A 25,819-nucleotide genomic window follows, 5' to 3' on the forward strand; every position below is an offset into this window, starting at 1 on the left:
ACAAGAAAAATATAAATTAAACATAAATTATACACAATTTTTACAAGGAAGAACACAATTAGAACAAAAAAAAATGTCCATTGTAGTGCAAAGTGGTCATAGTGTTGCTAAACTCCAGTGATTAGGGTTGTGCCGGTTGGTTCAAGAACCGAATAGTTGAAGGGAAGTAGCTGTTCTTGAACCTAGTGATGTGGGACAGTTTCCAAGCCTTAATGACTCTCTTTACAATCGGCTGGAGGTGTTGAGCTCCTGACGAGGGGCTGAAAGCCAAGCAAGCACATCCTTCCCTGACAACTCACCCGTCTTCAGCTGGAACCAGGGAGCTGGGAGCGGGGCCCACGGAGAGGCAGCAATGAGGACCGACTGGATATCGGGGACATAGTTCTGTAGGTCCCGGCTGAGGTTTTCCACACCATAGTCTGTAATCACTTCCGTCACCGTGGTTGGAATGTAGACCTCATTGCCACTCACAGCATAGAACCCAATAAAGACCTTGTTCCTTCTGTCGAGACTTTCGATCTGGAAAACAAAAAAAATTACCTTGATCAAAGATTTGGGAAATTATAACCATTCGGGAGGCACAAGAGACTGCAGGTGCTGGAATTTGAAGCAACGAGCAAGTCCTGATGCAGGGTTTAGATCCGTATCATCCACAGTTCCTTTTCCCCACCACAGACAGTGCTTGACCTGCTGAGTTCCTGCAGCAGGTTGTTTGTCATTTCTACTTTGGAGATTAGTAATTATTTTTCACAAACAATTATAGAGTCATACAGCACAGAAACAGGCCCTTCGGCCCATCTGGTCCATGCCAACCCAGATGCCCATCTAAGCTTTTGGCCCATATCCCTCTAAACCTTTCCTAACCATGTACTTGTCCAAATGTCTTTTAATTGTTGTTATTGTACCTGCCTCAGCCACTTCCTCTGGCAGCTCGTTCCATATACCCACCACCCAAAAGAAACTTATAGCGGCCAAATAACCTATCAACCTGCCTGCTGTTGGGATGTGGGAAGAAACCAGAGCACCTGGAGGAACCAATGCATTCACAGGGAGGAGGAGGTTAGGATTGAAGCTGGCTCACTGAAGCTCTAAGGCAGCAGCTGTACAAGCTGCACCACTGCACTGTTCTCAAACTCAAGCAATCAAAGCCAGCCCAGAAGCCAGATTAAAATGATTGGCCCTCGATCATCTACTATTTACATTAGTGATCTGGAGGAGGGAACAAAATGTAAGGTTTCCAAGTTTGTCGATGATAAGAAAATAGGTGGCCAGACCTAAGGACAGCTTCTACCCCACTGTGATAAGACTATTGAACTGTTCCCTTATACGATGAGATGGACTCTGACCTCACGATCTACCTTGTTGTGACCTTGCACCTTATTGCACTGCACTTTCTCTGTAGCTGTGACATTTACTTTGTACTGTTATTGTTTTTACCTGTACTACCTCAATGCACTCTGTACTAACTCAATGTAACTGCACTGTGTAATGAATTGACCTGTACGATTGGTATGCAAGACAGGTTTTTCACTGTACCCAGTACAAGTGACAATAATAAACTAATACCAATACCAAGTGCAGGTTGTGATGAGGGCATTGTGACTCTGCAGTGGGATATAGATTGAGTGAGTGAGTGGGTAAAAACCTGGCAAATGCAGTTTAATGAGGAGAAGTGTGGGATCATGCACTGTAGTAAGAGAAATCAAAGGACAGATTATTGTCTAAATGGACAGAAGCTGCAAATGAGTAAAGTTCAGATGTCGGTGTTCCAGTGCATGAATCTCAAAAAGTTAGCAAGCAGGTCCAACAAGTAGTTAAGAAAGCAAATGGCATATTTTATTGCAAAGGGGGTGGAGTTTAAGATTAGGGAGGATTTGATATAATTGTGCAGGCGTCACCTGGAATGCTGTGGTCCCCTTAACTAGAAGAGGATATAGTAGCGATGGAGGCAGTCCGAAGGAGGTTCATCCAGGCTAGTTCCTGGGATGAGGGTTGTCCTGTTAGGAGAGGCTAGATAGTTTAGGTCTGTATTCCCCGGAGTTTAGAAGAATGAGGGGTGACCTTAGTCAAACATAACATCCTAAGAGGGCTTGACTGGGTAGACGTTGAGATGTTTCCACTAGTTGGAGAGCCATGAACAAGGGGGCAGAGCAACATAAAAGGGGTCGGTCATTTAAAACTGAGGTGCATAGAAACTTCTCTCAAAGGGCGGTGAATCTCTGGAATCCTCTGCCCCCGGGAGTGGTGGAGGCCAGATCACTGGATATATTTAAGGTGGAGGTAGATAAATATTTGACAGATGGAGGAATTGAGGGTGATGGGGAACCGGCACAGAAGAGGAGTTGAGGACAGCTTAGACCAGCCATGATCACACTGAATGGCAGAGCAGCCTTGAAGGGGTGAGTGGCCTGCTTTTTCGTGTCCTTGAGGGGCTGAATCATTTGATCCTATTCCTCACGACTTACTTTGAGAATTTCTGCTATATTAAGCTTGGTGAGACTTATGGTTACCTTGTAAGTGGAACATGCTCTGGCAGAGACTCTTAAAATGACGAAGGATTTTGTTAAGAGAAATAGTGATAGACTCTGAAAAGTAGTAATTACTAGTCCCGGACTCAAAATCCTCATGGGGAATGAAGAAGGGAGAATACAGTTAAATACGGGTGGCACCGTGGTGAAGCTAGTACAGTCACTGCCTCACAGCTCCAGCGATGCAGATTCGATCCTGACCTCCAGTTTGTCTGTGTGGAGTTTGTACCTCTCCACTGTGACTGTGTGGGTACTCCAGTTTCCAGGTCCCAAAGACACCAACGTAAGTTACTCCTAGTGTATACGTGAGTGGTGGAATCTGATGGGAGTTGATGGGAATGTGGGGAGAATGAAATGGGTTGGGATAGGATTAGTATGAATGGGTACTGGAGAGCATGGACTCAATGGTCTGCATGGCTGATTTCAATGCTGTATCCCTCTGTGAATCTCTGAATAACAAATGGTGAGGGATGGAGACACAAGGGACCGCAGACGCTGGAATCTAGAGCAACAAACGATCTGCCGGAGGATCTCAGTGAGTCGAGCAGCATCTGAGGGGGGAAAGGATCTGTCGATTTTCAGGTCCTGATGCAGGGTTTCAACCTAAAACGTCGACAATTCTGAACACAGTTTATCAGATCATGAGAGGTATAGATAGAGTAGACAGCTAGTATCTTTTTCCCAGGGTCAAAATGTCTAATACTAAGGTGCATGCAATTACGGTGAGAGGGGGGGAAGTTCAAAGGAGATGTGCGGGGCAAGTTTTTTACACAGAGAGCGGTGGGTACCTGGAATGTGCTGCCAGGGGTAGTGGTGGAGGCAGATATGATAGAGGCGTTTAAGAGGGCCTTAGATAGACACGCGAATGTGCGGAGAATGGAGGGGTGTGGACATTGTGTAGACAGAAGGGATTAGTTTAGTTAGGTGTTTAATTACCAGTTTAATTAGTTCGGCACAACATTGTGGGCCGAAGGGCCTGTTCCTGTGCTGTACTGTTCCATGTCCTATGTTCTATGCTGTTTGACCCAATGCGTTCCTCCAGCAGATTGTGTATTGCCGGGGGATGGGATTGCTCAGTGAGTTAGCATAAGTCCGATGGGCCGACAAGGCCTTTTCCTATCTCAGAAGGAAGTATGGGATATGAAAGTAGGCAGGGGTAGACAGCTTTCTTCAAGTGCCAGGCAGAAGAAAGAGGGGCCGAACAGTCTCGGCGATGTAATTTCAGTAATTTTATTCCCCAGTTCTGGAAGTACCAAGCACAGAATATGGAAAAATTATGTCTGACGTAAACAGCCACAAGAAGCAGCCTTGAGGTTCAAGGTGGTTCATCACCAGCTTCTCGAAGGCAGTTAAAGAAGGGCAATAAGTGCTGGTCATGTCACCGACAGCCACCTCCCATCAATGAATAAATGAAAAACTGTCCAATTCCCAATTACTCTTGTTAATTAAAAAGTAGAGAGCGAGAAAGTGACAAGATTTGAGTTCAGGACGGGTCACGTTGCTGCAAGATTAAACGATAACTCTTTCTGATGGATGGAACTCATTTTAATGTCAGGGCAGAGAATATCTTTATCAGGATGGCTGTTAATCACTCACTGACAAAATCCACATAATCTTACAGTTTGTACTGAGGCCATTTGGCTCATCTTGTCAGTGACAGAACCTTCTCTGACTTCCAGCTCTTCCGCCCATGACCTCACAACTTCGTCCTGAAATGAGGGAAGTGAGACGTTTCAGAGGATTCCCTCCTGGTTCTCTGGGAAGTGAAGAATGTAATAATGTCTCAAACAGGAGCAGGAGTCTGCCATTCGCACTCTCAAGCCTGCTCTGCCATGCAATAAGAGTGTGGATGATCCAATCTTGGCCTTAGCACCATTTTTCTTTCTCTTGCCCTTCCTTGCAGTTCAAGTTAATCCCCACTATGTGTATGTTCAAGGACACTGTCTCCACAACCTCCTGAGGTAGAGAATTCCACAGTCAGAACCCTCTGTGGCAAGAAATTCCTCACCTGTCTTAAATGGGTGACCTCTGATTTGAAACCATGCTCCCTAGTTCTGGATATCCCCATTGGTGAAAACATCCACCCAGTCAATCCCCCTCAGAATCCTATGTATTTAATGGCAGGGGCATTCAAAACAATTATTTTGGAATGGTCCTCACAGCAGAAGATACTGAAAACATTCCAATAACAATGGATAATCAATGGAATATGACTACAGCAAAATCAAGGGTTAAGGGGATCGGATAATTATAGAACATAGAACACTACAGCACAGTACAGGCCCTTTGGCCCACAATGTTGTGCCGACATTTTATCCTGCTCTAATATCAACCTAACCCTTCCCTCCCACATAGCCCTCCATTTTTCTATCATTCATGTTCTTATCTAAGAGTCACTTAAATGTCCCTAATGTATCTGCCCCCACAACCTCTGCAGGCAGTGCGTTCCACGCACCCACCGCTCTCTGTGTAAAAAAACTTACCTCTGACATCCCTCTTATACCTTCCTCCAGTCACCTTAAAATTATGCCCCCTCATGTTAGCCATTGTCACCCTGGGAAAAAGTCTCTGACTGTCCACTCGATCTATGCCCCTTATCATCTTGTGCACCTCTATCAAGTCACCTCTCATCCTCCTCCTCTCCAAAGAGAAAAGCCCCAGCTCACTCAACCTATCGCCAGAAGACATGCTCTCCAATCCAGGCAGCATCCTGTAAATCTCCTCTGCACCCTCTCTAAAGTTTCTACATCCTTCCTAAAATAAGGCAACCAGAACTGAACATAATACGCCAAGTGAGATCTAACCAGAGTTCTATAGAGCTGCAACATTACCTCACTGCTCTTGAACTCAATACCCCAACTAATGAAGGCCAACACACCATATGCCTTCTTAACAACCCTATCAACCTGCACAGCAACCTTGAGGGATCTATAGACGTGAACCCCAAGATCCCTCTGTTCCTCCTCACTGCTAAGAGTCCTGCCATTAACCTTGTATTCTGCCTTCAAATTCGATCTTCCAAAGTGTATCACTTCACACTTTTCCAGGTTGAACTCCATGTGCCACTTTTCAGCTCAGCTCTGCATCCTATCAATGTCCTGTTGTAATCTACAGCAACCCTCTACACTATCCACAACACCACCAACGTTTGTGTCATCTGCAAACATACTAACCCACCCTTCCACATCCTCATCCAAGTCATTTATAAAAATCACAAAGAGCAGGGGTCCCAGAACAGATCCCTGCAGAACACCACTGGTCACCGACCTCCAGGTAGAATACTCTCCATCTCCAACCACCCTCTGTCTTCTATGGGTGAGCCAATTCTGAATCCACACAGCCAAGTTTCCATGGATCCTGTGCCTCCTGACTTTCTGAATAAGCCTTCCATGAGGAACCTTATCAAATGCCTTACTAAGATCCATGTACATCACATCCACTGCTCTACCTTCATCAATGTGCTTTGTCACATCCTCAAAGAATTCAATCAGGCTTATGAGGCACAACCTGCCCCTCACAAAGCCATGCTGACTGTCCCTAATCAGCCTATACTTCTCCAAATGTGCATAAATCCTGTCTCTAAGAAACTTCTCCAGTAATTTGCCCACCACTAAGAAAGACTCACTGGTCTGTAATTCCCAGGGTTATCCCTACTCCCTTTCTCGAACAAAGGAACAACATTTGCCAACCTACAATCATCTGGCACTACTGTGGCCAGTGAGGACGCAAAGATCATCGCTAAAGAAGCAGCAATCTCTTCCCTCGCTTCCCGTAATAACCTTGGATATATCCCATCCGGCCCCGGTGACTTACCTATCCTAATGTTTTTCAAAAGTTCCAGCACATCCTCTTTCCCCATGTCGACGTGCCTTAACATATCGGCCTGTTGTACGCCATCCTCACAAACATCAAGGTCTCTCTCACTGGTGAATACTGAAGCAAAGTAGTCTTTAAGGACCTCCCCTATCTCTTCAGGCGCATGTTTCCTCTTTTATCCCTGATTGGTCCTACCCTCACTCTAGTCATCCTCCCATTCTTCACATACGTGTAGAACGCCTTGGGGTTTTCCTTAATCCTGTTCGTCAAGGCCTTCTCATGTCCCCTTCTAGTTCTCCTCAGTCCATTTTTAAGCTCCCTCCTGGCTACCTTGTAACTCTCCAAGGTCCTGCCTGATCCTTGGTTTCTAAACCTGAGGTAAGCTTCTGTCTTCCTCTTGACAAGATATTCTAAGTCTCTTGTCAACCACAGTTCCTTCACTCTGCCATCCTTACCCTGCCTCAATAGGACAAACCTATCCAGAACCCCACGCAAGTATTCCCAAAACAACCTCCACATTTCTGTTGTGCATTTTCCCAAGAACATCTGTTCCCAATTAACACTCCCAAGTTCCTGCCTGAAAGCATCATAATTCCTCCTCCCCCATTCAAATACTTTCCCATATCGTCTGCTCCTATCCCTCTCCAAGGCTATGGTAAGGGTCAAGGAGTTATGGTCATTGTCTCCAAAATGCTCTCCCACCAAGAAATCTGAAACCTGATCAGGCTCATTGCCTAGTACCAGGTCCAGTATGGCCTCTCCTCTAGCTAGCCTGTCCACATACTGTGTCAGGAATCCTTCCTGGACACTCCAAACAAACTCTGCCCCATCTATTCCCTTCACACTAAGGAGGTGCCAATCAATATTAGGGAAGTTGAAATCACCCATGACAACAATGCTGTTATTTCTGCAGCATTCCAAAATCTGCCTCCCAATCTGCTCCTCAGTGTCTGCGCTGCTACTGGGGAGGTCTGTAGAATACTCCCATTAGAGTGATTGCTCCTTCCTGTTTCTGACTTCCACCCACACTGACTCAGTAGATGATCCCTCCAGGACGTCCACCCTTTCTACAGCTGTGACACTGTCCCTGATCAGCAAAGCCACCCCCCCCCCCACCTCTTTTACCTCCGTCCCTGTCCCTTTTGAAACATCTAACCCCCAGAATATCCAGCAGCCATTCCTGCCCTTGTGATAGCCAAGTCTCTGTAATGGCCACAATGCCGTGGTATTTACCTATGCTCTAAGTTCATCACCCTTGTTCCTGATACTTCTTGCATTAGACACACTTCAGCACATCCAACTGACTGCAATTTTGCCCTTTCAACTGCCTATCCTTCTTCACAGCCTTTCTGCACTCTGCATCTGCTTGTACACTAAATGCACCAACCTCTGACCTATCACTCGGGTTCCCATCCCCTGAGTTGGTTTATTATTGTCATGTGTACTGAGATACAGTGAAAAACTTCTGTTTTGCATACCATCCAGACAGATCATTCCATATGTAATTACACTGACTTAGTAAAAAGGAAAGCAGAATGCAGAATCTAATGTTGCAGTAACAGAGAAAGTGCAGTGCAGGTAGACAAATAAAGTGCAAGGGCCACGGCGAGGTAGATTGAGAGATCAAGAGTTCATTTTTAGCATTTGAGAGGTCCATTCAAGAGTCTGATAACAAGCGGTATAGAAGCTGTCCTTGAGGCTGGTGGTACACTTTTGTACCTTCTGCCCGATGGGGGGGAGAAGAGAGAATGAGTACAATTGAGAACAGTGATCAGATCGGCCATGATCTTATTGAAAGAATGGACAGGCTGGAGGGGTCCTACAGTCAACTCCTGCTTCCATTTCCTGTGTTCTTATGTACTTTAATTGCAATGAAGAAGCAGTTTAACATTCATCATGAAATAGCAAGCTCCACTGCCAAGAAACAGAATCGTAACCCAGTGGCCTTCAATAGACTGCCTTGGAATTTAATGAGCAACAGCACTGAAAAAGCTGCAGGACCATTGGCCAGCATTTATTACCCATCCTTTATTGCCCCTTGAACTTGATGGGGTGCCAACCCATTTCATAGGGCAGTTAAGAGTCACCCCCACTTGCAGTCTATAGTCACACACAAGTCCAGACCAGGTAAGGGTGGCGGATTTCCTCCTCTGAAGGACTTCCGTGGACCTGAATTTCGACCGGGCAACAATGTCGGAGCGTTGTGTCCTTTTAAGATCATTGGCCTTCTTGTTTTAACTTTTAAAGGAGAGTTGGAAGCTAATTCCTCCCAAGAACCCTGAAATTTACTACCCTTGGAAGAAATATCTTTTTTAATTTAAAAAGTAAATCACAGTCATTTAACATACATCGTTACTACTTTTTCTTTCTTTAGTCCCTGATTTTTAACTAAATTTAAATTCCATGGCGGGATTCGAACACAGACTTCCACATTGTTAGCCTAACCCAGCGGGTTATTTACCTAGTAAATGAGCCACTTCACCACCACCACACCATAACCTAAGGGCCTAGCTGTGACGCCCATTGTCCCATCGTTATACATAGCATAGAAAAACTACACCAAGTGTGGAAGGAGGGAAGGGACAGTTATGGTTGTGTGGATGTGCATCCATTTGAAGACTGAATGAGAGGCAAAGGGGTGGCTATCCAGGAGATCCCAGCAATAATTAAGCATATTGAAGGCCTGCGCTTGTCAGTTTGTGTATAACATGTACCTGCTTTAAAGTCCCCTCCAAAAGTGGCCAAATTTAAAGTTGGAACTGGGAGAATAAGACAGGAGAAGCTGGTAGGAATATGGTGCCCACCCCTGGCTACCTCTGATGCCACACCTGGGATCTGCCAGGTTTGCCCCAGAGGTTCCATTATCTCATGCCATGGTGGTCAAGCGATGGGAGTGGAGATGTGTAGAAGGCCAGAACTGAGGACTGCAAGGATCTCAGAGGACTGCAGGGCCAGAGAAAGTTGCTAGGTAGAGAGGGGCCAGATCTGAAAATAAGAACGTTAAATCTTAGGCTCTCTCGTGTCAATAAATTGATGTAGACAACAAGCAGAGGGGCAGTGGGTGAAGGGGAGGTGGTATGAGTTGGGACAGAGATGGCAGAGATTGCATCAGCGTAACTTTGGCCACGGTGGAAGTAAGGTCAGTCAGGAAGGCAATGGAACAACCATTAACCTCCCCCTCCTGGTCCATCCACCCACTACACAAACACAGTTCACCCACAGGTTCCCCATCCCCAGCCACCCAATTCCACCTCCACTCCCCTCCCCCCTGCCCAATCTGGTTCTGGGTCCATCTGCCATACATCTCTCCCCTGATTTAAGATAAGATTTCTTTATTAGTCACGCACATCGAAACACACAGTGAAATACATCTTTTTGCGTAGAGTGTTCTGGGGGCAGCCCGCAGGTGTCGCCACGCTTCCGGCGCTGACGTAGCACGCCCACAACTTCCTAACCCGTACGTCTTTGGAATGTGGGAGGAAACCGGAGCACCCGGAGGAAACCCACGCAGACACGGGGAGAACGTACAAACTCCTTACAGACAGCGGCCGGATTTGAACCCGGGTGGCTGGCGCTGTAAAGCATTACACTAACCGCTACACTACCGTGCCTGCCCGTTCTCACCTCCTTTACTTATCAGAGTCAAATGCTGGTAATCCTTTGTGTTTCTGTTCATCTCCTCCCAACAGCTGTCTCCGATCCTCACATTCCCTTCCCACCACCTTGCTCCACCTGCCTCTTTTGTATCTGCCTCTCTCACTCTCTCGGTCTGCCTCCATCCATCATTCACCTGCCACTGTCTCCCAACTCCACCCCCATTCCCCTCCCCTACCTGGCACCACCTGCCTGTCATCTCACACCCCTCCTCAGTCCACCAATCACCTCGGACTCCTTCATCACCACTTCCTTTCTCCTCTCGAAACCGACCATCTCCCCTCTCCACTCCCCCATGGATGCTGCTCAACCCAGCAGACGGTTTGCTGCGCCAGGTTCCAGCATCTGCAGTCTCTTGTGTCTCAGTCAGTAACACCTTCCCATCTCTTTCACGCTGGATCATCACATTTGTTCCTGGGGACCCAACGTGCCCCAGGCATCAATTCAAGTCAAGTCAAGTTTATTGTCATGTGCACAAGTACAATGAAAAACTAGCTTGCAGCAGCATCACGGGCACATAGATTCAGACAACACACAGAACATAAATTATACTTAAATTATACAAGACAGTGAAGAAAAAGACCGTAGAAAACAAGACATTAATGCAAAAAAACACAATCAGAGGCAAGTCTACAGCAGTGCAAGAGGTGGTCTGTAGTGTTCTGTTGCTGAGGTAGGGCTAGGGTTGTGCAGGTCGGTTTAAGAACCTGATGGTTGTAGGAAAGTAGCTGTTCCTGAACCTGGTGGTGTGGGACTCCACATGGATGGAGTACAGTTTGACGAGACATGTCATTACTGAGTCCATTTTGGTGCAATCTAATGCAAAACATTTTCCATAAAGATCTGCTTACTCCATGTGTTTTTACGTTAGACCCACAGCGATGTAGCTGGCTCATGACTACTCACTGACTTGGCCCACAAACCACTGAACAGTACGTAGCCCCGACACAATTGCAGCAGTTCAAGAAAGCAGCTCTCCAGAACCCTCTCTGGGGCAACTGAGGATAAGCATTGTCAGTGGCACGATGTCACATGAATGAATAAAGAAGGACATTTAATCTTTAATCAGTTGTTTAAAACTCTGTACCACTTAAAGGCAAATGTTTCACAAATGAACTCAGCTCAACGAATCTCCAGTCTCTTCACCCACTGGTCAAGAGGGTCAGGGATTTCTAAGATTGAGACCAGAGCTTATTAACACTGAAGAGAAACACTGACCTCAGCACGAATACCATTACTGAAGAAAGCTCGGTTCAATGCCTCGGTGAGTCCCCGGGTCATGTTCCGTTTAAACACCGCGTCCACTTGAATTCTTCTTGAAGACAAAGTGACCACTGAGAAAAGAAGAAAACCCAGATAAACTCAAACACTAACAGAAGACGGCTCAAGAAAATTGGCAGAGTTGTGGACAGTGAAGATGTTTGTCAAAGAATACAACAGGGTATAGATCAGCTGGAAACATGGGCAGAGAACTGGAAGGTAGAGCTTAATGCAGACTAGCGTGAGGTGTTGGACTTCGGGAGGTCAGAAAGTGTACAGTAAATGGAGGATTGATGTAGAGGGATCTTGGGGATGCAAGTCCATAGCTCCCTGAAAGTGGTAACACAAGGGGATAGGTTGGTAAAGAAGGCGTACGGCACACTTGCAATCATCAGACAAGGCTTTGAGTATAAAAACTGGAAAGTCATATTGCACCTGTATAAAACTTCGGTCGGGCCACATTTGGAGTTTTGCATGTAGTTTGGATCACCACATTACAGGAAGGATGCAGAGGTTTGGAGAGGGTGCAGAAGAGGTTCACCAGGATGTTGCCTGGATTAGAGAGCATAAGACCATAAAACACAGGAGCAGAATTAGGCCACTCGGCTCATCGAGTCTGCCCCGCCATTCAATCATGGCTGATTTATTTTTCCCTCTCAACCCCATTCTCCTGCCTTCTCCCTATAACCTTTGACGCCCTTACTAATCAAGAACCTATTAACCTCTGCTTTAAGTACACCCAATGACTTGGCCTCCACAGCCATCTGTGGAAATGAATTCCACAGATTCACCACCCCCTGGCTGAAGAAATTCCTCCTCATCTCTGTTCTAAAGGGACATCCCTTCTGAGGCTGTGCCCTCTGGTCCTAGACTCTCCTACTACTGAAAACATCCTCTCCACATGCACTCTATCCAGGCCTTTCAATATTCGGTAGGTTTCAATGAGATCCCCCCTCATCCTTCTAAACTTTCAGCGAGTACAAACCCAGAGCCATCAAATGCTCCTCATACATTAACCCTTTCATTTCTGGGATCATTCTTGTAAACCTCCTCTGGATCCTCTCCAATGCCAGCACATCCTTCCTGAGATATGGGGCCCAAAACTGCTCACAATACTCCAAATGTGGTCTGGCCAACACCTTATAAAGCCTCAGCAGTACATTCTTGCTTTTATATTCTAGTCCTCTTGAAATGAATGCTAACATTGCGTTTGCCCTCCTTACTACCGATTCAACCTGCAAGTTAACCTTTTGGGAATCCTGCACTAGGACTCCCAAGTCCCCTTGCACCTCTGATTTCTGAATTCGCTCCCCATTTAGAAAACAGTCTCCGCCTTTGTTCCTTCTACCAAAGTGCATGACCGTACACTTCCCTACGCTGTATTCCATCTACCGCTTCTTTGCCCATTCTCCCAACCTGTCCAAGTCCTTCACAGACTCCCTGCTTCCTCAACACACTTCCCAGAGACTTCCTCTTCCTAGAGAGTATTAGCTGTAAGGAAAAGTTGGATAAACTTGGATCGTTTTCTCTGGAGTGTCGGAAGCAGAGGGGTGACCTAATAGTATATAAGATTATGAGAGGCATATGTCGGGTAGACAAGCAGAGTCTTTCCCAGGGTGGGAATGTCAAACACAAGAGGACATAAGGTGAGAGGGAGAAAGTTTAAGGAAGACACAAGAAATTCTGCAGATGCTGGAATCTGGACCAATACACAAAAAGTGCTGGAGGAACTCAGCAGGTCAGGCAGCATCCATGGAGGGAAATAAACAGTCGACGTTTCAGGCCGAGACCCTTCATCAGGACTGGAAAGGAAGAGGGTAGAAGCCAGAATAAGAAGGTGGGGGGAGGAGGAGGAGCACGCACAGGCAGGGGAGAGGTGAGTCCAGGTGAGGGGGGGAAGGTAGGTGGGTGGGGGAGGCAGAGAAGATGTAATAAGCTGAGAGGTGATCGGTAGAAGAGGACGAGGGCTGAAGAAGAAGGAATCCGGTAGGACAGGGCAGTGGACCATGGAATAAAGGATGAGGGAGGGGAGGAGAGGAGATGGGCAGGTCATCAAGGCGGGGAAAGGGAGCCACAGGAGTAAGGGAAGACAAAGGAGTCGGGGTGGGGGGGGGGGGGAAGAAGAAGGGGTGGGGTTACCGGAAGATTTCTTAGGCAAGTATTTTTACACAGAGAGCAGTGGGTGTCTGGAATGGGCTGCCAAGGGAGGTGGTGGAGGCAGATACGATAGAGGCATTTAAGAAAGACGGACACATGGATATGCAGGGAATGGAGGGATACAGACTATGTGCAGGCAGAAGGGATTAGGTGTCATTAGCTTAATTAGATTGGCACAACATCGTGGGCAGAAGGGCCTGTTCCTGTGCCGTACTATCCTCTGTTCTCTGAGGTTTGGGGAAGCACCTCAGAGCTTTGACTCCAAGCAGCTGAAGATACAATCGCCGATGGCAGAGCAGCCACAGCCCGTGTGATGCAAGGGCTCACACACAACAGCACAGAGGGATCAGGTGGTGGCCATACCGATGGTTAGAGAGGCAGGCAAGGTCGAGACAATGGACACAGCTGAAAGTACAACCAGACTTTTAAAGTCACTTGCATTCTCCATGTAAACAATCTTGTCATGCCTCATCGTGAAAAGGTTCCTTTTAATTTTATGAGTATAGTAATCTCCGTATTATATCAAAGCCTACAAGCCTTCAAAGATCAACCCCACAGGTTGTTTTTTGAAATTCTTTGTCAGACGGAAGTTGTCCTCTCAGTCTGCTGGCTCTCACTCTTTCTTATGGAGTCATAGAGTCATACAGCATGGAAACAGGCCCTTCGGCCCAACTGGTCCATGCTGACCAAGATCCCCATTCAAACTAGTCCCATTTGCCCAGGTTTGGCCCATATCCCTTCTGAGCCTTTCCTATCCATGTATCTGTCCAAGTGCCTTTTAAAAGTTGTTAATGTACCTGCCTCAACCACTTCCCCAGCAGCTCGTTCCATATCCGGACAACCCTCTGTGTATAAAAAGTTGCCCCTCAGGTCCCTTTTAATCTCTCCCCTCTCACCTTAAACCCATGCCCTCTGGTTCTTGATTCCCCAACCCTGGGAAGAAGACTGAGTGGATTCACCCGATCCGTGCCCCTCAAGGTCTCCTCTGTCCACCACCAACCTGTGATGTCTGAGACCTCCCTCCCCCTGACCTCCACCAATTCCGCCTGGACTCTCGCTGCCTGGTGAAGCAGCCAGCATAATGAAAAACCCCACCCACCCGGGTCATTCTCTCTTCTCTCCTCTCCCATCAGGCAGAAGATACAGGAGCCTGAGGGCACGTACCACCAGGCTCAAGGACAGCTTCTAACCCACTGTGATAAGACTATTGAACGGTTCCCTCATACAATGAAATGGACTCTTGACCTCACAATCTACCTTGTTGTGACCTTGCACCTTATTGCACTGCACCTTCTCTGTAGCTGTGACACTTTACTCTGTACTGTTATTGTTTTTACCTGTACTACCTCAATGCACTCTGTACTAACTCAATGTAACTGCACTGTGTAATGAATTGATCTGTACGATCGGTATGCAAGACAGTTTTTCACTGTACCTCAGTACGTGACAATAATAAACCAACACCAACACCAATTCCACCCCACTTTGGTCTCAGACTCCACCCCAAGTGCCCTCCATAAATCCTAGCGTTGGTACTCCACCCCCTCCTCTCGAGAGTCTCATGACCCGACTCCCCTGATCTCCCTCCCCTCAGTTCCTGGAGTTGCCTCATTAATATCTACTGTGACACCTCATTACATTGCAGTCACCATGCCCATGTTCCTGATAAATGAGAAGAACGTCACGCCACACACTTCAGTAATTGAGTCTTCAACATTATAATTAATTTTCCAATTCGTTTTACACAATGAATTGCATTAAGAATGTAACCGACAGCATCGAATATCACAATCATATCAATTATGTACAGAAGAAGGCCACATTCTCCCCCAAGCCTGCTCCTCCAGTTAGTAATATCACAATCTGATCTGGTTGGTATTGGCATTGCTTTATTATTGCCACATGCGCAGTGAAAAGCTTTTGTTTGCGCGCCATCCAGACAGATCATTCCATGCACAAGTACGTCGAGGTGGTACAAAAGGAAAACAGAATGCAGAATAAAGTGTTACAGTTCCAGAAAAAGTGCCGTGCAGGCAGACAATAAGGTGCAAGGGCCACGATGAGGTAGATTGGGAGATCTAGAGTTCATCTTTTCGTGTATGAGAGGTCCGTTCAAGAGTCTGATAACAATGGGATAGAAGCTGTCCTTGAGCCTGGTGGTACACACTCTCAGGCTCTCTGCCCGACGGGAGAGGGGAGAACAGAGAATGACTGGGGTGGGAGGGAGTCCTTGATTATGTTGGCTGCTTTCCCGAGGCAGCGGGAAATGTAGTCGGAGTCAATGGAGGGGAGGCTGGTTTGTATTATGGACTGGGCTGCGTTCACAACTCTGCAATTTCTTGGGGTCTTGGGCAGAGAAGTTCAACTCTACATTCTTGTCTAAACTTTCACCTCCTTACTTATCAAGAACGGACAGTAAATCTCCAATAATATGCTGTACATACATCCAGAAATACTGATGGTTCAGGTGATATTTGCCATGTTCCCCACCCACCCACCAGGGCCTCAAGTTCCCACACTTCACTGGGACCCTGGCTACTAATTTACAGCAGCAAATTAACCTACCAGCACGTCTTGAGAGGAAACTGGAGCTCCCAAGGGGACATCACAGGAGAACAGACAAATTCCAGTAGACAGCACTAAAGATCAGGATCAAACCCAGACAGGATGGGCCGAATGGCCTACTACTGTGATGCTATAAGAAAATATTTCTGCCCTATTTGTCAAAAGCTAATGTAAAAACCATCACGTGACAGGGCAGGAGCCAAAATCCAATGGCTACTTGATGTTCAGGATTTACCTCATCATGTATTCTACAGCACAGAAAGTTACCAGGGCCCAAACTCTTTGGCGTTTATGCTCCACACATTCTGTCAGCTTCTTCTATAAGTAAATCATCCTTTGTCCTTGCCTCGGGCAGGCACGGTAGTGTAGTGGTTAACGTAATGTTATTACAGTGCCAGAGACCCGGGTTCAATTCTGGCCGCTGTCCGTAAGGAGTTTGTACGTTCTCCCTGTGTCTGCCTGGGTTTCCTCCGGTTGCTCCGGTTTCCTCCCACATTCCAAAGACGTACGGGTTAGGAAGTTGTGAGCATGCTACGTTGGCGCCAGAAGCGTGGCGACACTTGCGGGCTGCCCCCATAACACTCTACGCAAAAGATGCATTTCACTGTGTGCTTCGATGTACATGTGACTAATAAAGAAACCTTATATATATATCTTATATCGTGTGTTTATCTATCTCTGCTGACTAGTACAACCACTCACTGTGGGAATGAGCTTCACACATGAGAAACATACAAGATTTTTAGGGAATGAGGCACCATGTTTACTCTCATGGGAGAGACCAGAGCCACGGTCTCAGAATAAGGAGGTGGTCATTTCAGAGTGAGAGGCAGAAGAATTTCTTCTCTCAGAGGACTGTGAGTCTTTGAAACTCCTTGCCACTGAGAGGTCAGGGGGCCAAGCGCTTGTATCTTGAAGGATGAAATAGATAGATTTCTAACCAGTAAGGGAATGAAAGGTTGTGAGGAAAGAGCAGGAAAGTGAATTAAGGAATGTTGGATCGGTCTTAGATAGAACAATACAACACAGGAACAGGCCCTTCACCCCAACATGTCTGTGCCTAACATGATGCCAAATTAAAGTCTTCTGTCTGCACATGATCCATATTCCTCCATTCCCTGCATATTCACATGCCTATCTAAAACCTTCTTCAACGCCACTATCGTATCTGCTTTCACCACCACCCCTGGCAGCCCGTTCCAGGCACCCACCACTCTCTGTGTAAAAAACTTGCCCCACACATCTGTTTTGGTATTGGTATTGGTATCGGTTTATTATTGTCACTTGTACCGAGGTACAGTGAAAAACTTGTCTTGCATACCGATCGTACAGATCAATGCATTACACAGTGCAGTTACATTGAGTTAGAACAGAGTACATTCATGTAGTACAGGTAAAAATAACAGTACAGAGTAAAGTGTCACAGCTACAGAGAAAGTGCAGTGCAATAAGGTGCAAGGTTAAACATTACCCCTCTCACCTTGAAGCTAAGCCCTCTATTATTTGACTTTCCTCCTTGGAAAAAAGACTGACAATCAACCCTATCTATGCGTCTCATAATTTTATAAACTTCTATCAGTCTCCGACACTCCAGAGAAAACAATCAGGTCATGATATTTTGAACTGCAGAGCAGGCTCGAGGATCTAAATGGTGTACTCCTACTACTTACGGTCTTAATGCCACCTCTCTCTGGGGAAAGATACTTCCCTTGGTTTAATGTGCCTTTGTTTGGATCTTCCTTCACACATGTTGTTGACACATTTTCCATAAAAGCACCACATGAACAGGCTCAGATCACTCTTAATATTTTGTTGCAACACCTTTACTTTACTCAATCTTTCTATAATGTCCATGTTCATAGAGTCGTCGGGTAATACAGCATCAAAACAGGCTATTCGGCACGACAGGTTCATGATCACCAATCTACCTCGCCATGGCCGTTGCACCTTATTGTCTGCCTGCACTGCACTTTCTCTGTAACTGTAACACTTCATTCTGCATCTTGTTGTTGTTTTCCCTTGTACTACCTCAATGCACAGTTGTAATGAGATGATCTGTCTGGATGGCATGCAAAACAAAGTTTTTCACTGCACCTCAGTACATGTGACAATAATAAACCAATTTACCAATTTGCCTGCGTTTGGCCCATATCCCTCTAAACCTTTCCAATCCATGTACTCATTCAAATGTCTTTTAAGTGTTGTTATTGTATGTATCAGCCATTCCCTTCATATCTAAAAGAGACTAGTCTCTTATTCTGCAGTTTTTTTAAAAACTTAAAATTTCAACAACTCTGAAATCTTCCGCCAACTGTTTTTCTGGGACACTATTGCTATAACTGTCCAATAAATTCCCAGTTGGATAAAATAACGAAGAAAACAACTTGTGCTCCAAAACTGTAAAGACTTTGGAAAAGGTTTGGCGCATTGAGTAGAAAAGATTTCTTAGAAATTAAATTTAGCTGGGATTCTATTGTGGAAAATGTTACAAAGCAGTTAAGATATGTCAAGCAGCTGAGACTGTGATCTTTCTCCCGATGCACAGGAGAAAGCTGCAGTTCGTCATTCCTTTGCTAAATGAAACATCGCCACAAGCCACGTTCCTCCACGGATCAGCAGGCTTTGGTCCAGAACAACTGGCTTGTTACGGACTGAACCCAGCTGATATCAGATATATTTAAAAAAAGGAATTAATCCTTTGGAATTCAAGCAAAAAGGACAGGCTTTTGGCAAAATATACTCACAAATGGTGGGAAACCGAAGAGTGTAGAGGAAAGGGTAGAAATGCTTGGCTTTTCTCAAATCCCTGAGATGGTATTGTGTGCTGTTCTGGTAACCCAGCAACAGGAACGATGTCATTAAGCTGGAAAGGGTGCAGAAAAGATTCCCGGGGATGATACCAGGACTGGAGAGCTTGTGTTGAAAGACTGGTGCCCAAGGTGAGCAGGGTGAGCTGCCTCAATGACTATCGCCCGGTAGCACTCACATCTACTGTGATGAAATGCTTTGAGAGGTTGGTCATGGCTAGAATTAACTCCTGCCTGAGCAAGGACCTGGACCCGCTGCAATTTGCCTACTGCCACAACAGGTCTACAGCGGATGCAATCTCACTGGCTCTCCACTCAGCTTTGGAGCACCTAGACAACAGCAAAACATACGTCAGGCTGCTGTTTATCGATTACAGCTCAGCGTTCAACACCATCATCCCCTCAGTACTAATCAACAAGCTTCAAGACCTGGGCCTCTGTACCTCCCTCTGCAACTGGATCCTCGACTTCCTCATTGGGAGACCACAGTCAGTGCGGATCGGTAGTAACATCTCCTCCTCACTGACAGGCAACACAGGCGCTCCTCAAGGTTGCGTACTTAGCCCACTGCTCTACTCTCTCTACACGCATGACTGCGTGGCTAGGCATAGCTCAAATGCCATCTATAAATTCATCAATGATGTCACTGTAGAATCTCAGATGGCAATGAGCATACAGGAGTGAGATAGATCGGCTGGTTGAGTGGAATCACAACAACAGCCTCGCACTCAATGTCAGCAAGACCAAGGGATTGAAGTCAGGATAACACACAACAGTCCTCATTGGGGGGTCAGTGGTGGAAAGGGGGAGCTGCTTCATGTTATTGGGCATCAACATCTCAGAGGATCTACCCTGGGCCAAACACATTGGTGCAATCATGAAGAAGGCACGCCAGCGTCTCTTCTTCATTAGGAGTTTGAGGAGATTTGGTACGTCACCAAAGACTCTTTGCAAATTTCTACAGATGTACAGTGGAGAGCATTCTGACTGGTTGCATCACCGCCTGGTATGGAGGCTCCAATGTGCAGGATCGAAAGAGGCTGCAGAGGGTTGTAGACTCAGCCAGCTCCATCACGGGCACAACCCTCCCCACCATCAAGGACATCTTCAAGAGGAGATGCCTCAAGAAGGCGGCATCCATCATTAAGGACCCTCACCACCCGGGACATGCCCTCTTCACATGACTACCATCGGGGAAGAGGTACAGGAGCCTGAAGACCCACACTCAATGTTTTAGGAACAGCTTCTTCCCCTCCGCCATCAGATTTCTGAACGGTCCATGAACACTACCTCGTTATTCCTCTTTCGCATTATTTATTTATTGTTGTAACTTGTAGTAATTTTATGTCTTGCACTGTACTGCTGCCGCAAAACAACACATTTCACATATGTCAGTGATAATAAACCTGGTTCTGATTCTGAGAGACTGGGTAGGCTGGGACTTTATACCCTGAAGTGTTGGAGACTGAGGGGTGACCTACCAGAGGTTTATAAAATCAGAGGGGCATAGATAAGATAAGATATGATATCTTTATTAATTACATGTACATCGAAACACACAGTGAAATGCATCTTTTGCGTAGAGTGTTCTGGGGCAGCCCGCAAGTGTCGCCACGCTTCCGGAGCCAACATAGCATGACCACAACTTCCTAACCCATACGTCTTTGGAATGTGGGAGGAAACGGAGCACCCGGAGGAAACCCATGCAGACACGGGGAGAACGTACAAACTCCTTACAGACAGCGGTGGGAATTGAACCCGGGTCACTGGCACCGTAATACAACTGCTACACAACCGTACTGCCCCGATAAGATGGATTGTCACAGAATTTTTCCCAGGGTAGGGGACTCTAAAACTAGAGGGCATAGGTTTAAGGTGAGAGGGGAAAGATTTAAAGGGGAACTGAAGGGCAACATTTTCACACAGAGGGTGGTGGGTGTATGGAACGAGCTGCCTGAGGAAGCTTTAGAAGTGGGTACAATTACAGTGTTTAAAAGACATTTGGACAGGTAAACAGATAGGAAAGGTTTAGAGGGATATGGGCCAAACGTGGGCAAATGGGACTGGCTCAGATAGACGTCTTGGTCATCATGGATGAGTTGGGCCAAAGGACCTGCTTCCGTGCTGTATGACTCTGTACAGTTCGTTCAGACTGTACAATTGTTAGAATACAGAAAAGACACAACAGACAGCAGATCCTGGAATCTGGAGCAACACACAATCTGCTGGAGGAGCTCAGCAGGTCGAGCAGCATCTATGGGGGGAATGGAATTGTCGACGTTTGGGATCAAACTATTGTGTTACATTTCATATCATCAAATTGTTTGTAGTTATATTATTTAATGTTATATTAAACGTAGTACTTTATATTTTATTAATGGTAGAGTTTACTTGGTTTTAATAAATTCTAAACAGTTGGGAATTGTGTAAACTTTTATAAATTTTATAAACTCTGGGTCATGACTAGTTTTATCCCACTTGGACGGATTCAGGCTGAACTCAGGAAACAGGTATAAGGAAGAACTATCCACAAAATAACTGGAGCACCGTGTACGATTCTGGTCACCACACTTCAGGAGAGGAGATGATCTTACTGAGGATGCTGCAGAGATTGACAAGAGAGCGGTGGGTGCCTGGAACGGGCTGCCAGGGGTATTGGTGAAAGCAGATACAATAGTGGCATTTAAGAGACATTAAGAACATAGAACACTACAGCACAGTTCAGGCCCTTCGGCCCACAATGCTGTGCCGACATATTATCCTGCTCTAAGATCTATCTAACCCTTCCCTCCCACAACATTTAGACACTTAGACAAGCACATGAACAGGCAGGGAATGGAGGGATATGGATCACATGCAGGAAGATAGGTTCAACATAGAACAGGACAGCACAGGAACAGGCCCTTCGGCCCACAGTGTTGTGCTGAACTAATTGAACTAGTAATTAAATGCCTATCTAAACCAATCTTTTCTGCCTGTACAATGTCCATATTTCTCCATTCTCTGCACATTCATGTGAGTATCTACGAGCCTCTTAAACACCTCTATTGTATCTGCCTCCACCACCACTCCTGGCAGCACATTCCAGGCACTCACCACTCTCTGTGTAACAAACTTGCCCCACACATCTCCTTTGAACTTACCCCCTCTCAGCTTAAATGCATGCCCTCTAGTATTAGACATTTCGACCCTGGGAAAAAGATGCTGGCTGTCTCTTGTAAACTTTTAATCAAGTTTAGTTTAACTTGGTCAGCACAGATATTGTGGGCCAAAGGGCCTGTTCCTGTGCTGTACTGTTCTGTTTCCTGTGTTAGAACAAAGAACATAGAACATTACAGCACAGTACAGGCCCTTCGGCCCACAATGTCGTGCCGACATTTTATCCTGCTCTAAGATCAACCTAATCCTTCCCTCCCACATAGCCCCCTATTTTTCTGTCATTCATGTGTCTATCTGAGAGTCTCTTAAATGTCCCTAATGTATCTGCCCCCACAACCTCTGCAGGCAGTGCGTTCCACGCACCCACCACTCTCTGTGTAAAACATTTACCTCTGACATCCCCCTTATACCTTCCTCCAATCACCTTAAAATTATGTCCCCTCATGTTAGCTGTTTCGCCCTGGGATAAAGTCTCTGACTGTCCACTCGATCTATGCCTCATCATCTTGTACACCTCTCTCAAGTCACCTCTCATTCTCCTCCGCTCCAAAGAGAAAAGCCCTAGCTTGCTCAACCTATCCTCATAACACATGCACTCCAATCCTGGTAAATCTCCTCTGCACCCTCTCTAAAGCTTCCACATCCTTCCTCTAATGAGGCGAGCAGAACTGAACACAATACTCCAAGTGTGGTCTGACCAGAGTTCTATAGAGCTGCAACATCACCTTGCGGCTCTTGAACTCAATACCCCTGTTCTCAGATGCTATTGGAGTAGGATGGTTATAATTATAAGGAAGTATTGACGAGACTGGAGCTGGTCCACGCTGAGGGGAGATTTAATCGTGGTGTGTAAAATTAAAAGAAGCCTCGACAGGGTGAACAGGAATGACCTGTTTCCCAGAGCAGAATTGACAATGACCAACATGCATAGATTTTAGGTTAATAATGGAAGGGTCAGAGGGAAATTGGGAAAGGAATTCTACAGAGTGTATTGAGGTCAGGGACAGAGTCCTTGAAGGGCTGCTGGATGAGGAACACTTCACTTCAAAAACCTACCTGGATGATCAAGAGAAACTATAACATGTAGAGAGCAGGGAATAATCTGAGGAGGTCTTCAGCCAGCACAGACACGATGGGCCAAATGGACTCCTTCTGTGCCGTGCAGCCGGATAACCAAATAAGTGTTAGCGGTTATCGTAACGCTATTAGAGTGCCAGTGACCCGGGTTCAATTCCGGCTGCTGTCTGGAAGGAGTCTGTACGTTCTCCCCGTGTCTGCGTGGGTTTCCTCCGGGTGCTCCGGTTTCCTCCCACATTCCAAAGACGCACGGGTTAGGAAGTTGTCGGCATGCTATGTTGGTGCCGGAAGCGTGGCGACACTTGCGGGCTGCCCCCAGAACACTCTACGCAAAAGATGCATCTCACTGTGTGCTTCGATGCACGTGACGAATAAAGAAATTTTATCTTAAGGGAGGAGAAAGCGGTAGGAGGATACACTGAGAGGGAGGGATGGGAGAAGATTGGAAAGCGTTATCGCGATGAATGGGTTCTAGAGAGCAGCGTTACCAGAAATGTACAGGTTTAGGTACCAGGAACGATTGGCAGGGTGAGGGTTGCTTTCTTTCAGAGGAGAGATGTAACTGTAGCGCATAAAATAGAGAGAGGTCCAAACAGGCTGAAAGAACCTTACCACTTGAAAGGATGGAGCAGGCAGTGACTCTTGCCTGGATAAGCGCTTGATACCATAAGATACAGGAGCAGAATTAGGCCGTTCGGCCCATCAATTCTGCTCCGCCATTCAATCACGGCTGATTTTTTTTCCCTCGACATTCTCCTGCCTTCTCCCTGTAACCCTCAACCCTCTTACCAGTCAAGAACCTATCGATCTCTGCCTTAAATACACCCAATGACTTGGCCTCCACAGCCGTCTGTGGCAATGAATTCCACAGATTCACTGCCCTCCGGCTAAAGAAATTCCTCCTCTTCTCAGTTCTAAAGGGATGTCCCTTTATTCTGAGGCTGTGCCCTCGGATCCTGGACTCTCCCACTGATGGAAACATCCTCTCCACGTCTACTCTATCCAGGCCTTTCAGTATCCGGTAGGTTTCAATGAGATCCCCCCCTCATCCTTCTGAATTCCATTGAGTACAGGCCCAGAGACATCAAACGTTACATTAGCCTTCCATTGGGCATAACCTGAAGAGCTGTGGACCAAGGAACCGGGATCAATCTCAGTACTATCACATGGCAATGATGGGAATGGAGGATTATGGATCACCTGCAGGCAGATGGGATTAACTTCATTGGGCATCATGGTCAGCACAGACATGGTGGGCCAAAGGGCCTGTTTCTGCACTGTATGTTCCTCTTCTACATGTTATGGGTCGACGGGCTTTTCCATGCCAAAAGATTGCTGTGATTGAACGATAGACACAAACGAGTCCGTTCCCGAGATGTTTCCTTACCTGTTCTGACCCAGAGTTGGTCCGACAACCTGCAGTTCAGGCCAGGAGACATCGAGGAGCCAACAGCTGTGCCAGCGGCTGTCACCTGTGTCATTGCTCGTAGGTCCCTGGTGGCCAGGGCTGCCGTAGTGAGCGAAGTTAAGGCCGCTGTGAGCACCAATGAGGGCGCCGTCGATGTTCGCCCTGTCTCCACGTGAGGATGTGTGCGTCCTCCGACGCCCACAGAGGGCTCGGTGCCCATCCAGAGGGGGCGTAGAGTGCCAGTGGACGCTCGAGGTGGAGACACGGAGGTGCCAACGCTCCCTTTGGCCGGGTGCATCTTCGCCAGCAGTAGGCCAGAGGTGACATCAGCGGCTGGTGTCCTGTTGAAAACGGTTGCCAATGGAGACAGAGGGAGGACTGGTGAAGGCCGCTGGGCTGCCTCGAGGTCAGTCACGGTCCGGACAGCAGAACCAGGAGGCAATGGGGTCACTGGGGTTGCCTTGGTGACCTCCGAGCTCTTCGACGGAGTAGCTGAAATCACAGAATTAGTCAAGGCTTACTTCAGGGAACAAAGACCCAGGGCTGGTGGGTGTGTAGTAGCTGAGATACTGACGGTTATCAAGAGTGGTGATGCCAGTGCAGGGCTGAATGGGGAGGGCAAGATGATTAGCAACACAGGAAGCCCGTAGACTTAACTAAGACATCCCACACTTGTCTACAGTCAATCTCACGCGATACAACTCCCACCTCCTGCAAGCACCAACCCCTTCATAAACTGTGGAGCGGATGTTCGTGACAGGGCAGGACAGTGGCGCAGCTGGTAAAGCCGCCACCTCACAGCGCCAGAGACCCGGGTTTGATCCTGACCTCTGGCGCTGGCTGTGTGGAGTTTGCACGTTCTCCCTGTGACTGTGTGGGTTTCCCCCGGGTGCTCCGGTTTCCTCCCACATCCCAAAGACGTGCGAGTCGGTGGGTTAATTGGCCGCTGTGCATTGCCCGCGGTGTGCAGGTGAGGGGTAGAATCTGGGGGGAGTGGATGGGAATAAAAAATTGGGATTAAAGTGGGATTAGTGTAAATGGGTGGTTAATGGTTAGCATTAACTTAGTGGGCCGAAGGGCCTGTTTCTGTGTTGTATCTCTCTGTCACTATGACATGATCATTGGTGGTGACAGAATTATGGGCTTGTATGATGCAGCTATACAAAACTCTGGTTAGGCCACACTTAGAGTACTGTGTCCAGTTCTGGTCACCTCATTATAGGAAGGATGTGGAGGCGTTGGAAAGGGTGCAGAGGAGATTTACCAGGATGCTGCCTGGTTTGGAGAGTATGTATTATGAGGAGAGACTAAGGGAGCTCGGGCTTTACTCTTTGGAGAGAAGGTGGATGAGAGGAGACATGATAGAGGTGTACAAAATATTAAGAGGA

The 25,819-nt window shown here is 46.8% G+C and overlaps 1 protein-coding gene across 3 annotated transcripts in view; it reads right to left on the reverse strand.

The window, feature by feature from the left end:
• kiaa1549la (KIAA1549-like a) overlaps positions 1-25,819 on the reverse strand; it is a 266,633-nt gene that overhangs the window by 168,341 nt on the left and 72,473 nt on the right. For 2 of the 3 annotated variants that reach the window (XR_007957416.1, XM_052029050.1), the window contains exons 3-5: positions 24,411-24,923; positions 11,217-11,332; positions 300-519 (exon numbers count right to left, since the gene is read on the reverse strand). Coding sequence is in view for 2 of the 3 variants with exons in the window: in XM_052029050.1 (XP_051885010.1) it covers positions 300-519; positions 11,217-11,332; positions 24,411-24,923 (849 nt within the window). In the remaining variant the exon portion in view is untranslated. The remainder of the gene's footprint in view (positions 1-299; positions 520-11,216; positions 11,333-24,410; positions 24,924-25,819) is intronic. The other variant, XM_052029051.1, reaches the window with a different exon arrangement.

Source organism: Pristis pectinata, chromosome 14 (genome assembly GCF_009764475.1).
Source record: "Pristis pectinata isolate sPriPec2 chromosome 14, sPriPec2.1.pri, whole genome shotgun sequence".
Classification (NCBI taxonomy): domain Eukaryota; kingdom Metazoa; phylum Chordata; class Chondrichthyes; order Rhinopristiformes; family Pristidae; genus Pristis; species Pristis pectinata.